Raw genomic sequence first — 14,084 nt, 5'->3', positions numbered from 1 at the left:
AAAAATAAAAAAATAATAAAAAAATACAGAAAAACGGGCAAAAAATCTACCATTTTTTTGGGATTGGGAATTTATTTTTATTTTTTTTTTGTATTATTTTCGATTTTTAAAAAAAATAAAAAAATGATTTTCCAACGAATATGCCATTGGCCAATCACATGCTGCCACGTCGCCTGTTCGCTGGCACGGACGTGCTCGATGCATCGAGCAGCGCCGTGCCAACGGCAAGAGCTCAGCGGCGGACAGCGGTGCCGCACCGCTGGCACGGACGGACGGACGGACGCCTGCTCTCCGTTGTGCATGCTCTAACCCCATTTTGTTAGGGCTTTCATCCTCTCCAACTCAATTTCCCAATTATAATTAATTATTTCCAAATAACTTCAGTTTTTTCATTACAACACCAAATATAAACCCTAAATTCACATAACTATTCATGTTTATGGATTAAATTCAAAGCATTAGTTTCTGAGCTAATTTTAGTGCTTTGGAGTTGGGAAAGTTGGGAGATAAAGGAAGCAGCTCCACTGGAATTTCGGGTAAACCCCTTTTGTAAACTTCGAAGTTGCCTGCATATATCTTTTCCATTGCATTTCTCTCTCTTCCAGTTCGATTTACATCTCATCTCCACCACTCACTTCAACGTCGAAGGATTTCGAGAATTTGCAGAAGAAAAAGAAGCAAATGTTGATAATGTGTGTTACTTTTGCTCTTTAAGCTTATACTAATCTATATGTATATGCCGATCTGCAATTTTGTTTTGTTCTGGATTTGAAGTTTTTTATAGAGATCCAACAGTGTTTTGTTCTGGATTTGAAATCTTAATTTATCGTTAACGATTAATGGCGCATCTCATCGTTCGTGCGTATTTAAATTATTGTTATTGATGATTGAAGAAAATATGCAACTAATTAATTAAATATTTGTTCAGCAGCTGTGTTGATGCGTGGTTGGTGTGTGTTATGCCATGCCTGCAATTTCTAGGGCTTTAATTACTAATCTCTCTCTAGCTAGCACCTGTCTCTTTCCCTCTGAAACAACCAAATCTTAACTAACAATTAATCGTAATTTAGGCTTATTGCTTCTAATCAGTATTTCAGCTTACTAATTCTCTCCTTTTACACCTTAATTAGAAGTAATTATGTGCTCTGTGAGGAAAAAGAAGAAGTTAAAAGCAGCTCCCTTTTCACTCTTGCTCAGCATCAGATTCTATCCCTTTTTTCTTCTTTTTTATGTGGTGGTTAAATTTTGAATGTTCTAATTTTTTGTTTGTGATTTTGATTTTTTGTTGCAGAGCTTACACAGGCTTTGGTTTTGCTTTTGAAGGCACTTCATCTCTCTGACTTCTCTGTGTGTATGAAACGTGATACAGCGTTTCTCAGAGAGTAATAGCTACAGTTTCTCTCTCTAAATATTGATAGATAGATATATATGTATCTATTTTGTATGGATATGGCACTACAAAGGCCAAAGTAGTCTGTGTAATCGTCATCAATGCAAAGGACGGTACAGTCTTCCCCACATCCACTATCCAGCTCAACTGCACCGCACACATCCACTGTTTCTCTCTCTCCTAACTTGAAACCCTAATCCTCCGGATTCAGTTTCAAATTATTACGCCTCCGGATTCAGTTTCAAAGGGGATTGATTGAGGAAAGGCATGAAAGCGGTGGTATGGAGGTAGATGATCAGATTCAATGTAAGTTCCCCAGAATCAGCAATGGCAGCGCCGCGAAATTAGGGTGCGCTCGGATGGACGAGGAGGAGGAGGAGGGAGATAAGAAGAGAGACAACGCCGGTGGAGTTGAATTAGGCGGCGGCGTTGGCAGATTCTACGGCTGGCCTGCCTCGCGGATTGTTAGGGTTTCGCGGGCGTCGGGCGGGAAGGATAGGCACAGCAAGGTGCTAACATCGAAGGGGCTGAGGGATCGGCGGGTGAGGCTGTCGGTGAACACCGCCATCCAATTTTACGATCTGCAGGACCGGCTGGGGGTCGATCAGCCGAGCAAGGCGGTGGAGTGGCTGCTCAAGGCGGCGGCGAGCTCGATTGAGGAGCTGCCGCCGATGACCACGCCCTTCCCCGACACCCCCAAGCAGCTCAGCGATGAGAAGAGGTCCAGCACCGCCGCCAGCGATCACCTCTGCTTCGACTCCGGTGAAGTCAATTTGGACGGCGGCGGCGGCGATTTGAATTACTCGCAGCAGGTGACGAAATCGTCGGCGTGCAGCAGCACATCTGAAACGAGCAAGGGGTCGGGGCTGTCTCTGTCTAGATCTGAGAGCAGAATCAAGGCGAGGGAGCGGGCCAAGGAGCGAGTCGCGGAGAAGGAGAAGGACTCGACTCATCCGCCCTCTCTCAACCCTATCTCTCACACCACTTCCTTCACCGAGCTCTTGAGTGGCGGAATCGGTAATATCACCAACAATTCTACCAGCCCTAATTCCAACTCCGCCGCCCCAAGGCACTGGTCCTCCACCCCCATGGACTACTTCACCTCCGGCCTCCTAGGCCCGCCCTCCGCCGCTCGTCCCGCGCAAATGCACCTGCCGGCGAATCCCTACACCTCCGCCGTTGCTTCGCCGCTGTTCAGCATCGCCGACCACCACCACCCGGAGCTCCAGCACTTCTCCTTCGTGCCGGACCACTTAATACCAACCGTGAACGCCAACAACAACAACAACAGCGGCAGTGGCAGTGGCGGCAGCAGCATTGAGTACAATTTCAACTTTACGATCTCCTCTTCCGCCAATTCATCAGGCCTTGGTCATGGTGGCTTCAATAGGGGGACCCTTCAGTCCAATTCATCATCGCCGTCACTTCTGCCTCACCTCCAGAGGTACTCCGACGGATCCGCCCCGAGTTTCTTCATCGGCACGGCCGAAACCCACCACCAGTTCCTTTCTGGCTACGATCCCCGCGGCCTGCAGCTCTGCCATGGCGACGCCCACGCCAGCAGCGGCCGCCACTCCGCCCAGGGAGGAGGGAAAAGCAAGAACTGAAGCGACGTCGTCCAACTGGTAATCATCTTTACATTTTCTTTAATTTCAAGAACCACTCCGGCGACATTGTTGCCATATTTTTCAGTGCAGTACGATGAACATTAACAGCAGTAGTATCGGGAAAAGGAGGGATGGTATAATTAATTGAAGGGAATTTCTCTTCTCATTGCGTTTGGTCTTTTTTTTATTAAAATCCTCGCACGGTAATAGGGATCGGCTGGCTGTCTGTTTGTTTGGTTTCCTTGTGTCTAACACGTAATGAAGGAGGAGCCATGTGTTGCTCTACCATTCAAAGATGCACACTTTAGCATCTCCCTCTCTGTAACTAGGCTTTTACTGCTGTCTCCTCTAACTGTACCTGCTCCACCATTGGTCTCTCAAGCTCTCCTACCATCAACACTTGTCATTCCAACTTTCCCTTTTTTTTGCTTTTCTTTAATTTAATGATTTACAGTTTTTAATTACTTACATTAAGGTTTAAGTAACTTGGCCTTTTCTGCCTGCAAGTAATTATAACCGGATAGTAGATGATCCCTTCAATAATTTTTAGGTTCATGCATATCATAAGTTATAAATATATTACTGTAGTACACATTTTGACATTCTCCCATGGGTCTTCCAAAAGTAATTTCTGTTCCTTGTCTTTTCAAATTTCGGTAACAAATGTTGCGTTATCTTTGGGAGAAAATAGAAACTTTAATTTGGAAGAAATTCAGGTTTTCTTTTAGTGCCTATAAATAGAAGAGATTTATGCAGGAAAAAATGCAAATTTTATTTTCTAGCCTTTTTTTCACTAGCGACTCAGTCGTACAAAAATGTTGACATTGGTCTTCTGCCATAGAATAATAGTGCCTGAAGTGTCACTTGCTATTACAGTATAATCTATTAGAGCAGCTGAAGCTATATAATCATGTAGTTCTATCTTATGGCTAAATGTAATAATTTCATTTAGCACATACTCAATTTGAGGTAATGCAGAAGGCTTGAACTATTTTCTGCGAAAACAATCTAGGTGTGGTTAAAAACTTAAAATTAAGGAATACTTGGATTTGAACCATTGTTGAAAAAGCTTCTTTAGGGGACATGCCTTTCAATTTTCTGATACATATATAAAGTTTAATTTTTTTTCTTTATTGATTTTTTTAGGGGAGTAAGTATTACTAGCACTACTTTACAAGTTGCTCTTGTTGAATGAAATACCATATTTGGAAATACATTAGTCTGATATAAATACTATTCATGCCAAATTTAGGGGGCTAAACAGGGATGCCAAATTGGAACAGAGGATCTTAAATTCAGTGCTTCGTGATTTTACAGATACTGACTTTAGTTCAAATCTTGTTTATCCTAACTATTACAATCTCATTTCTTTTAGAATTCTTGGACCAATGCCCATAAGCAACCAAAACCAAACTGTTGTCTACTTGTCTGCCTATATGCAAATTGGATATGTATAGTATGTTAGTGGTTTGCAATGCAAGTATATGCTGAGGAAATGAACCCAACAGGAGACATTGCATGGCTTGAAACTTTGCAGCTTGATTTTCTCTTTGCAACATCACTACAGATTCAGCATTACTACATAATGCCATACTCTACTATACAGCACGTACAATCAATGTAATCGAATCATATGTTTCAAAGATTTCTTATTCATCTTCATCATCATCATCATCATCATCATCTCACTCATTTGAGGTCTAAACAAATTTGAATGGTTTGTTGCCGTGCAGGTAAAACGTGAAGACAAGAAAATGAAACAGGCGCAATGGCTGAACAGAGTGCCCTGTATTATGATTATTATGCCTCCGGATTTCTAATTGTTCTGTTCCAACTCCCATTCTATTAGCACTATCTGTTGCACATTGCTGCTCTATTATATATTGTGCCCAACGCAGCAGTTTGTTTGTGTTTGTTTGTTTGATTGATGAGAAAATGTTTTGCTGCATATCCTCTCATTTTTTTTTGTTTTTGTTTCTGTTTATGTTTCTGTTTCTGCCTGCAATCGACAATGCAAGTGTCTATATAATTTGCTTTAATTAGTAGCAATTTCGGTTCTGGCACAATAATGCATATAGATCCTGTCTGTGCAGCTGTTGCATTAAGACTATGTATGTGTAGTAGATTGCCAGATAATGAGGCACAAATAATTGAAGTTGTGAAACAATTTAGTATTTTCAAGAAAATAAAAGTAGCTGGAAACAGCTTGCTTCCTCAATAATAATTGCCCCTAGTTATATGGGTGCAACTTGTGAGTTGTCTACAGTGGTACAGCCTCAATAAACTATCACAACTAGGCATGCACAAACCGACCCGGCCCGGCGGTTAACCGGCGGGCCGTTAACCGCCGGTTCGGGCCCGCCGGTTCATGAACCGGAACCGGGCCCGGAACCGGCGGGTTGAACCGGCAGAAGGGTTGAAGGGTCGGAAGGGCCGGTTCAGGTTCGGCAATATATTGAACCTGAACCGGCGGTTCGAACCGCCGGTTCAAAGGGTTAAATAGTGTTTCGTAGGTTAGGGGTTCGTAGGGTTCGCATAGGGGTTTAGTATAGCCGTTGGAACCGGCGGTTCGCGGGGTAAACCGCCGGTTTGTCGGGGTAAACCGCCGGTTCGGGAGCCGGTTTCTGACTGTTCCGGCAACTTTTCAGAGGCTAGGCCGTAGGGTCAGTGTGTAGGCCTGCAAAACCGGTCAGAAACCGCCGGTTTTCGGTCAGAAACCGGCGGTTTCTGACAGAAACCGTGGACAACCCGCCGGTTTAGGGTTGAACCGCCATATGTTTTTGTATATGCAAAAACAATTACATAATTGTATTTGTATATACTCTAGTCGATGAAGTATATTTCTCTATACGACTAAATGAGGGAAACTTTTGACAATTCTACTATATTTGTTGATTGTTAGACGAAACTCAACATTTAAAGTTGAATTGCTAAATGTGTCCTTAATTTAGTTATGTAGAAAGATCTTCTTCGCCGGTTAAGAGTATATATATAATACACTTATACGTTTAAGAACTTCAACATCGTTTCTTGTCATTTGTAATTAGTTCTTCACTAGTAGTCTCATTTGTATTTAAATTTTGTTTAAGACTTCAAGACCGCCATATGTTTTCAATTTGTAATTGTTGTAACTTGTAACGTGTAATTTGTAAACATGCAATTTCAATAAAATTGCAACTTTATCCGTATTTTTTTCAATTTTATTTACTCACATTTCATAAAAAAACAAACTTGAAAAGTGTAATGTAAGTTGATTAAAATTGAAAAGTTGAAAAATGCAAAAAAAAAAAAAAATCGTCGAACCGGCCCGGAACCGGCGGTTCAAGCCGAAAACCGGCGGTTTTGAACCGCCCCGTAACCCGCCGGTTTTTTGAACCGGAACCGGAACCGCCGGGAGCTAGACGGGCCGGTTCAGGTTCATACATTCCCCGACCCTTGAACCGCCGGTTCATGACCCTGAACCGGCGGTTTTCGACCCTTGTGCATGCCTAATCACAACTAAATACTCTCCATAACCATTAGAAGTCTCACTGGCACTTTAATGAATGTTACAATACATTTATAATGAAATGCAAATGCAAATGAAATGAGTTAATGGGCGCGTGGGTATAAGGGGATGGAAGGAATATTAACTACTATGAAAATATGCAACCGACAACTTAGATATGTTGGTGAAATTATTGCATAGGATGGGATGAATGAAGTGTGGTCTTCACATTTTTTGTAGTGAAAACAAAATCCTTAATGGAACCAAACATGCATTCATGGAATTGAAACATCATCAATTATTGCATGCAACCACTCACCAACTAGAGGGTACTTTGGATGAGGAAAAAAGCAAGGTGGGTCAGTTCTATTTATTTCACTTTCTTAGCTTATTTTATGAAATCAATACCTCTCCACCTTATTTGAGACATCAAAACGGCTGCTACTACTATTACATCTAATGGGGACCCTATTTCCAGTTGGGATTCAATACGCCCTTCCTTACACGCTTCACATCTAATCACCAATAACATCTTTTCATTTTCACCAATATATATCAAATCATATCAAGTATCAACACCAAGGTAGAGGCGTTTTAGCATTTATTAGAAGGTAAATCAGCTGATATAATATGCAGCTGAACCTTTAAGAAAGGGGAGGGAGATAAACATAGTCATCATACCTACAATATTCACATATACATATATAACTAACAGACAGATTTATCAAAATCTCATTACTCTTACAACATGATTATCCAGTTGCATAGCATGCGCTCTTTGAAGTATAGTGTGGGTTCGAAACGAAAGCAGTTGCCTATTCTCCAATTGCAGAAGGTGTGCGGCTAGATCACCTGACTTCTAGCACCGCAGTCATAGCTGAAAGCTGTATAAATTCTCCGCAACTTCGCATGCAGCTTGCTATGCTCTAAACAAATTTTGCACTCTGCGCTTTTGGGATCTTCAGTAGCCGCGCTTTACCTGAAGGATACTTGGCTAAGGAAGTCAGAATAGAATCACCAGTGTCATAAGCAGAAAAATTAATCACTAAAGAAATCAAAGCTTAAAAGATATGGCGATATTGCACAGAATCCCTCCAAAAACTAGTATTCAAACAGGAAATTGGTGGACAGTCACTCTCATATAAAGTAAGATATTTGTGTCAACAGTCCCTCTCACAGCAGCTTAGATATAAAAATGTTAACTGAGAAACGTAAGATATATAAAAGCCATCATGGAAAAACTATAGTCTAAGTCACTCAACTTCACATTGGTTTGCCACCAAATCAAAATTAGCATTCACAATGTGCAGCAAGACACAGAGGCATCATATCAGAATGAAATATCCACCCATTTTTCTAGCAATGGAGATACATAGTACCCTTCAATAGTTCAATTCCAATTAAGATAAAAGACGAGGAACAGATCACAACAAAGCATCTTCTTCGTTTGGAGTTAAATTCATAAATTGTGGCAGACTGCAAGAGAATAAAATGGTGGATCTAATAACAAGAAATCATTGGAATAAGACAGAAGCAAAGGGAGTCAATAGCTTCAAGCACCTCTCTTATGTGAAGTAATTGAAATTCCAATATGCAATGTAGAGAAAAATCAGAATCAAATGGTATGAGAACTTATTCATGATTTTCAGAAACCAAGACAGCAATTTAGCATCATTGAAACAACAATATTATACTCAGATTAAACTAACAAGAGACAATTCAACTTCGAACCTAAGGTAAAAAAAAAACAGAATGGATAATTACACTAAACTAGCTAGCATTAAACCACAGATCTCCAAAATAATCAAACACTTATTCAAGAATGCAGTAAAGAAAACGAAAATACCTCTGCATCTGTCTCTTCATCCTTAGACAAGTCCCCCCACCCTCAGAAAGAGTTCATTTCGAGGCAGTAGGTCCTCCTCTTCACCAACATCCTTGCAGCAGTCCCAAATGGTTCCTCAAACGCCGATGCAACCCAATTCGCCTCCGAACCCACCACCTCCTTCTTGGGCTGCTCACTCGGCCTGATCGCGACCAAAGTCGCTCCTTTCAACACCACACCGTTAGGCAGCTCGAGCTGAGGAGCATACCACAACCGCATGTTCAGAGCCGGAACAAGAGTCCTCTTCGAGGCAGACGACGCAGATAGAGGCTTCACCCTGAGCTCCTCCAGCTGCTCCTTATTCATCGACAACACCCCTTGCCCATCAGCATCTGTCAAAACCAAGCTCGCGAGCGTCTTGTGCTCCGCTATTATAGGCTGCAGAAGGTAATGCCTGGCGGAGGCTGCGATCAACGAGCTGATTGTCCAAACCACGCGCAGCTTCAGACCTCCATTGGTGTAGAATGATTCCGGTATGCTGCCATTATCGCTCTCCACTCCATTATCACTACTAATTGCGGTGGTGTTCGAGCCCTGCACGACGCTGGAAGCTCCGAGGATCACGCAGCTATCAAGGGTGGAGCCGAATTCCGCCTTCCACTTGAGCAAAACGCCCTCATCAATCCCTAATTCCCCCGTGGGGAGCTCTATCCTGAGCAGCTTGATCTCGTTGAAATTCTTCAACACCTGCGTGGGCGAATGGTGCGTGACGATGCTCTGCTCCGCCTCGCAATCGAAATCATCCGAGAGCGGAAGGCGGCGCGCGGAGGGGACGATGAGCTGAGACAGGGACTGCAAGGGTTTGAAGAGCCCCGAGAAGAAGATGCGGAAGAGGGAGGAGATCGGGTGGCGCGACTTGTCGGCGGCGGAGGAGGCGGAGGACGAGGAGGATGAGGTGGAGGAAGGATCGTCGTCGGAGATCACACAGTCGACGCGGACAACGACGTTGTCGACCTGGGGAACAAGCGAGTGGAACCGCCTCGAAACGACGCAGCACCGCCCCAAGGCCTTGACGTCTCCGATTATATTGAAGATCAATAGGATGAGCGAGTCCGGCAACCGATCGAAGTCGTCCACCGGCTCCGGGTGGATTTTCCGGCTCAGATCTGCTCCAATCGAACCCATGGATATCGGAAACAATCAGAGCTCCTCCGCAGCCGTAATACCCCCAAAAAATTGGCGGAAAATACACGAGAATCGGAAGGTAATCTGAAGCGAGTTCCGGCAGAGAGATGTAAAGGGAGAGATTGAGTGTAAAAACTGAATGGATCTGAGAGAAAGAGAAGAGAGAGAGGGGTTAATTGGAGGAATTAGGGTGGGAGATTAAGAAGGTGGGTGGAATTTGGGGGAAGCGAGTGAAGGAGAAGGATGAAGAAGAGAATGGTGATGGCGAGCTGTTTTGGTGTGTGTTGTGCGTGTTTTATTAATTCTTTTATTAATTCTTTTTTAGCTATTTTAGTTCGTAAGAAAACAGTAGATATTGGGACAGTTGAAAATCATTGCTGCTCAACACTGTCGTCTCTTTTCATTTTTTTTTTACTTTTTCTTTTCCACTTCAACGCTTTATTTTCTAGTACCCCTATCCTACTAATTTGACAATAAATAATTTCTTTTTAAATATATACGTACGAGATTGATTTGATCCAAATTGGAATTTGAGTGAAACGAGAGAAGCATAATCGTCTTAATTTAGTTTTATGTTAAAAAAAATCTATATGTGACTAACAACAAATATGCATTTTATAACAAGAAAGAGAAGTATGCAAGGTTCTATTGCAATTTACAATTATAGTGCATATTGCTGAATTTAAATTAAAAATAAAATAAATAGCTGCCACATGTCGCTTATCTAGTGTGTTGGCATGCCCTCAACATGATGTCAAAATTTAATAATTTCAAGAGCCCAATCCTACATTACCATTTCTTTTAAGTGGTGATTGATGAGGTATAAAAGGATGTGGAGAAAATGGCAGTCACAATCAAGGGATAGATAAAACACATATATAGTGTGGTTCGTAGCTTATAACCAATATTTCTTGATTTATACCAAAATATCCAAGAATGACTAAGCAAAATCAATTTGGATTGAACTATAAATATCCTTGAGAAATAGAAATGCAGAGATGTTTTTGACAATTATTGGTGGGTAAATCAGCTAATAAAATATGCAGCTGAACCTTTCAGAAATGGAAAGCATATAAGCATAAATTTGGTCATACCTACAATATTCACATATACATATATACAAACTAACACAGACAGATAGATAGATGATCAAAATAACATAATCCAGTTGCATAGCATAGCATAGCATAGCACCTACCCCCCTCTCTCTTTCAAGTATTCAAAATGAAAGCTGCAGCCTATCATCAACTGCAGCTTCTTCCTAGGCCGACTTCGCCTGTCCGCGCAAGGCAAGTCATCACCAGAAGCTGTATTAGCTGGCTTACAGCTTGCTCTTCTCATGACAAAATTTGTGCTCTGCGTTTTCCGGACCTTCTGTTACCGCCCTCTACCTGAAAGATCGTTGGGTATTAGATAACGAAATCAGAACTACAGATCGATTAAGGAGAGAGATCAGTACTATAAGAAAGAAGAGCTTATAAGAGATGGCGATATCGCAGTGGCAGCACCGAATTTCTCAAAAACTAGTATGCAAAGACGAAATTGATGAGCCGGGAAAGTGGTTGGACTTGGCCGTAGCAACTTAGGCAAGGATAATGACAAGCTTAGAATATCAAACGAGAAACGCAATACATTCAACTGCAACTTTATATTGGCTTGCATAACCACAATGACAACACGTTCAATGTCCCGACCCGATGATGGATGCATCACAGTGGAATGAAATTTCCACCTAGCTTTTCTAGCAATAAAGATGCACATGCCCTTCCACCCCCAATTAGATAAGATGATGGACCAATGAAACAGTATTACAACAAAGCACCTTCATTTGGAAACATCAAAACAAATTGACAAGAGCCAACAAAAAATAACGGCAAGGAAATATGGCAAACTGCAAGATAATCCACGGCGGCTATAAATTAAAGGCAACATTTGAACCAAACTGGCAAAATTTATTTAGTTTAAAGCGGACGCAAAGGGAGTCGATAGCTTCAAGAACCTCTTTTATGTAATTGGGATCCAATTGTGCAATTCAGGGCAAAGCCGGATGCAATTAGTATGGAACACATGATTTCATAAAAAGCTATACAAAGCAATGTACAATTAATAAGAAAGAATAAACTCAAAACAGGCATTAAACAAGAGAATTGATAATTAAACTTGGAAGGGAATGTAAAAAGCAACAGAAAACAGAGCTGAGAGGAAGTACCTGATGCATCTGTTTCCAATCTTGATCCTAAATCAAGGTTTCTCGATCAGAAAGAGTTCATTTCGAGGCAGTAAATTCTCCTCTTCACCAACATCCTCGCAGCAGTCCCAAACGGCTCCTCAAACGCCGATGCAACCCAATTCGCCTCCGATCCCACGGAGGCCGCCTCCATCTTCGGCTGCTCGCTCGGCCTGATCGCAACCAGAGTCGCCCCTTTCAACACCACCCCGTTAGGCAGCTCGAGCTGAGTAGCGTACCACAGCCGCATATTCAGAGCCGGAACAAGAGTCCTCTTTGACGCCGACGACGCAGAGAGAGGCCTCACCCTCAGCTCCTCCAGCTGCTCCCTGTTCATCGACAAAACCCCCTGCTCATCAGCATCCGTCAAAACCAGACCGTCCAGCGTTTTGTGCTCCGCGATTATCGGCTGCAGAAGGTAATGCCTGGCGGAGGCCGCGATCAACGAGCTGATGGTCCACACAACGCGCTGTCTCAGCCCCCCGTTTGTGTAGAACGATTCCTGCGTGCCACCATTGCCGTTCTCCGCTCCATTATCGCTCACACCGCTGCACCTGCTGTTTCCGCTCTGCGAAACGCTCTCAGCGCCGAGAATCACGCAGCTTTCCAGAGTGGAGCCGAATTCCGCCTTCCATTTGAGCAAAACCCCCTCATCAATCCCTAATTCACCCGTGGGGAGCTCGATCCTGAGCTGCTTGATTTCGTTGAAATTCTTCAACACCTGCGTCGGAGAATGGTGAGTCACAGTGTTCTCCTCCGATTCGCAGTCGAAATCCTCCGGCAGCGGGAATCCGCGCGCGGAGGGGATGATGAGCTGAGATAACGACTGCAGGGGCTTGAAGAGGCCGGAGAAGAAGATGCGGAAGATGGAGGAGATCGGGTGGCGCGACTTGTCGGCAGCGGCGGAGGAAGGAGAGTTGGAGGAGGAATCGTCGTCGGAGATGACGCAGTCGACGCGGACAACGACGTTGTCGACTTGGGGGACGAGCGAGTGGAAGCGCCGCGAGACGACGCAGCAGCGGCCGAGGGCCTTGACGTCGCCGATTTGGTTGAAAATCAGGAGGATGAGGGAGTCGGGGAGGCGGTCGAACTCGTCGACGGGGTGGGGGTGGATTTTGCGGCACAGATCTGCAGCAATGGATCCCATGTTTTGCAGCAAAAAAATCCCAACAAATAAGGAGAATCGAGAGGTAATTGAGAGGGAAAGATTTATAGAGGGAAGAAACAGAATGTAGAAAAGTGAATGGATCTGAATGAAAATATGTAGAGGAAGAGAGGGTTAATTTGAGGAATTAGGGTGGGAGTTTAATGAGGTTGGGGGAATTTGGGGGAAGTGAGTGAAGGAGAAGGAGAAGGAGAAGGAGAAGAAGAAGGACGAACAAAAATGGTGGTCGAGGGTTGGTGTGTGCTGTGCGTGTTTTTTCTTTCTCCTTTGCTTAAATCCTTTTTAAATGAAATACCAAATGTTCGATTTTTGAAGTTTAGTTTTATTTAATGTACTTATACTTTCTATACTAAACTGATTTGTCGTGAAATTAGCCGATAAATTTTGACTTAAGGATAAAGCCAAGCCTCTTTACATTACATTAAACTTATCTAATTACTATTACTTACTTTCTCTCGGCTCAATCCAAATAGAACATGTCATATTGGATATGATTTTCATTTCATCCATGTTACTACAAAGTTCCCGTTACACGAAATTTAAGAAATATAGAAAAAAAATGAGTAAGAAAAAGATTAGTGTAATGTTAATTCTATTTTTATACCGTACTATTAGTTTTTATAATGAAATGTGAATTAAATAAAATTATTGGAATGTATGGTTATTATTAAAATAGTGAAAAATAAATGAGACAATTATTGGTGGAGGAAAGAAAACGACAAAATTAGAGGTTTATTAGTTGACGGAGGGAGTATATTTTATGAGTTGAATAGAGAAAAAATAAAATATGAAAAATAATAAATAAATATAATAATATTAATATTTTTATTTAAAAGTTATACTTATATCAATTAAAGTATAATCTTCCCAAAAAGAAAAATATGTACTCCATGTATCCCAGCCTCCATTTTCACAAATATGCATAGAGCTCTACACATAATTTTGGGATAATGTTACAAAGAATAGATGATTAGTGTTGTTTATGTGAGTTTTGGACTTCTCCTTTAATAAATCTAATTTTAAGTGATCTTAAGATTAAATCAATGTTGATGTACGTTTTAAAAAGGTATAAACAACATTTCGCCTGGTCCTTTCCTTTCCATTAGTTTCGCAATACTCGTTTCTTTTTTCTTTTCTAGTAAATAGGATAAATTATTTTGCTTTTTCAAAATTTATAGAATTAATGCATGTTTTGTAG

General features: G+C 42.1%; 3 protein-coding genes across 5 annotated transcripts; 1 reads left to right on the top strand and 2 right to left on the bottom strand.

Annotated features, from left to right (window-relative positions):
• Positions 1–388: 388 nt before the first annotated feature.
• Positions 389–4,945, top strand: LOC121741989 (transcription factor TCP2-like). Of its 3 annotated transcripts, none has more exons than XM_042134991.1 (3): positions 389–536; positions 1,292–3,015; positions 4,731–4,945. In XM_042134991.1, exon 2 carries the CDS (start codon positions 1,672–1,674, stop codon positions 2,995–2,997), a length of 1,326 nt encoding a protein of 441 aa, XP_041990925.1. In that variant the 5' UTR covers positions 389–536; positions 1,292–1,671; the 3' UTR covers positions 2,998–3,015; positions 4,731–4,945. The 3 variants fall into 3 exon arrangements, with proteins under 3 accessions (XP_041990925.1, XP_041990924.1, XP_041990926.1); XM_042134990.1 differs by lacking the exon at positions 389–536 and adding an exon at positions 558–692; XM_042134992.1 differs by lacking the exon at positions 389–536 and adding an exon at positions 987–1,164.
• Positions 4,946–7,054: 2,109 nt separating this feature from the next.
• On the bottom strand, positions 7,055–9,804 carry LOC121811511 (F-box protein At5g46170-like). Its single transcript, XM_042212390.1, has 2 exons — positions 8,331–9,804; positions 7,055–7,463 (listed from the first exon to the last, which is right to left on the bottom strand). The coding sequence occupies exon 1, from the start codon at positions 9,492–9,494 to the stop codon at positions 8,373–8,375; it is 1,122 nt and encodes a 373-aa protein (XP_042068324.1). The 5' UTR covers positions 9,495–9,804; the 3' UTR covers positions 7,055–7,463; positions 8,331–8,372.
• A 743-nt stretch (positions 9,805–10,547) lies between these two features.
• On the bottom strand, positions 10,548–13,170 carry LOC121811512 (F-box protein At5g46170-like). The gene is made up of 2 exons (XM_042212391.1): positions 11,704–13,170; positions 10,548–10,885 (listed from the first exon to the last, which is right to left on the bottom strand). The coding sequence occupies exon 1, from the start codon at positions 12,866–12,868 to the stop codon at positions 11,750–11,752; it is 1,119 nt and encodes a 372-aa protein (XP_042068325.1). The 5' UTR covers positions 12,869–13,170; the 3' UTR covers positions 10,548–10,885; positions 11,704–11,749.
• Between the last annotated feature and the right edge of the window lie 914 nt (positions 13,171–14,084).

Source organism: Salvia splendens, chromosome 7, assembly GCF_004379255.2.
Source record: "Salvia splendens isolate huo1 chromosome 7, SspV2, whole genome shotgun sequence".
Lineage (NCBI taxonomy): Eukaryota > Viridiplantae > Streptophyta > Magnoliopsida > Lamiales > Lamiaceae > Salvia > Salvia splendens.
This window is presented reverse-complemented; position numbering and strand designations above follow the sequence as displayed.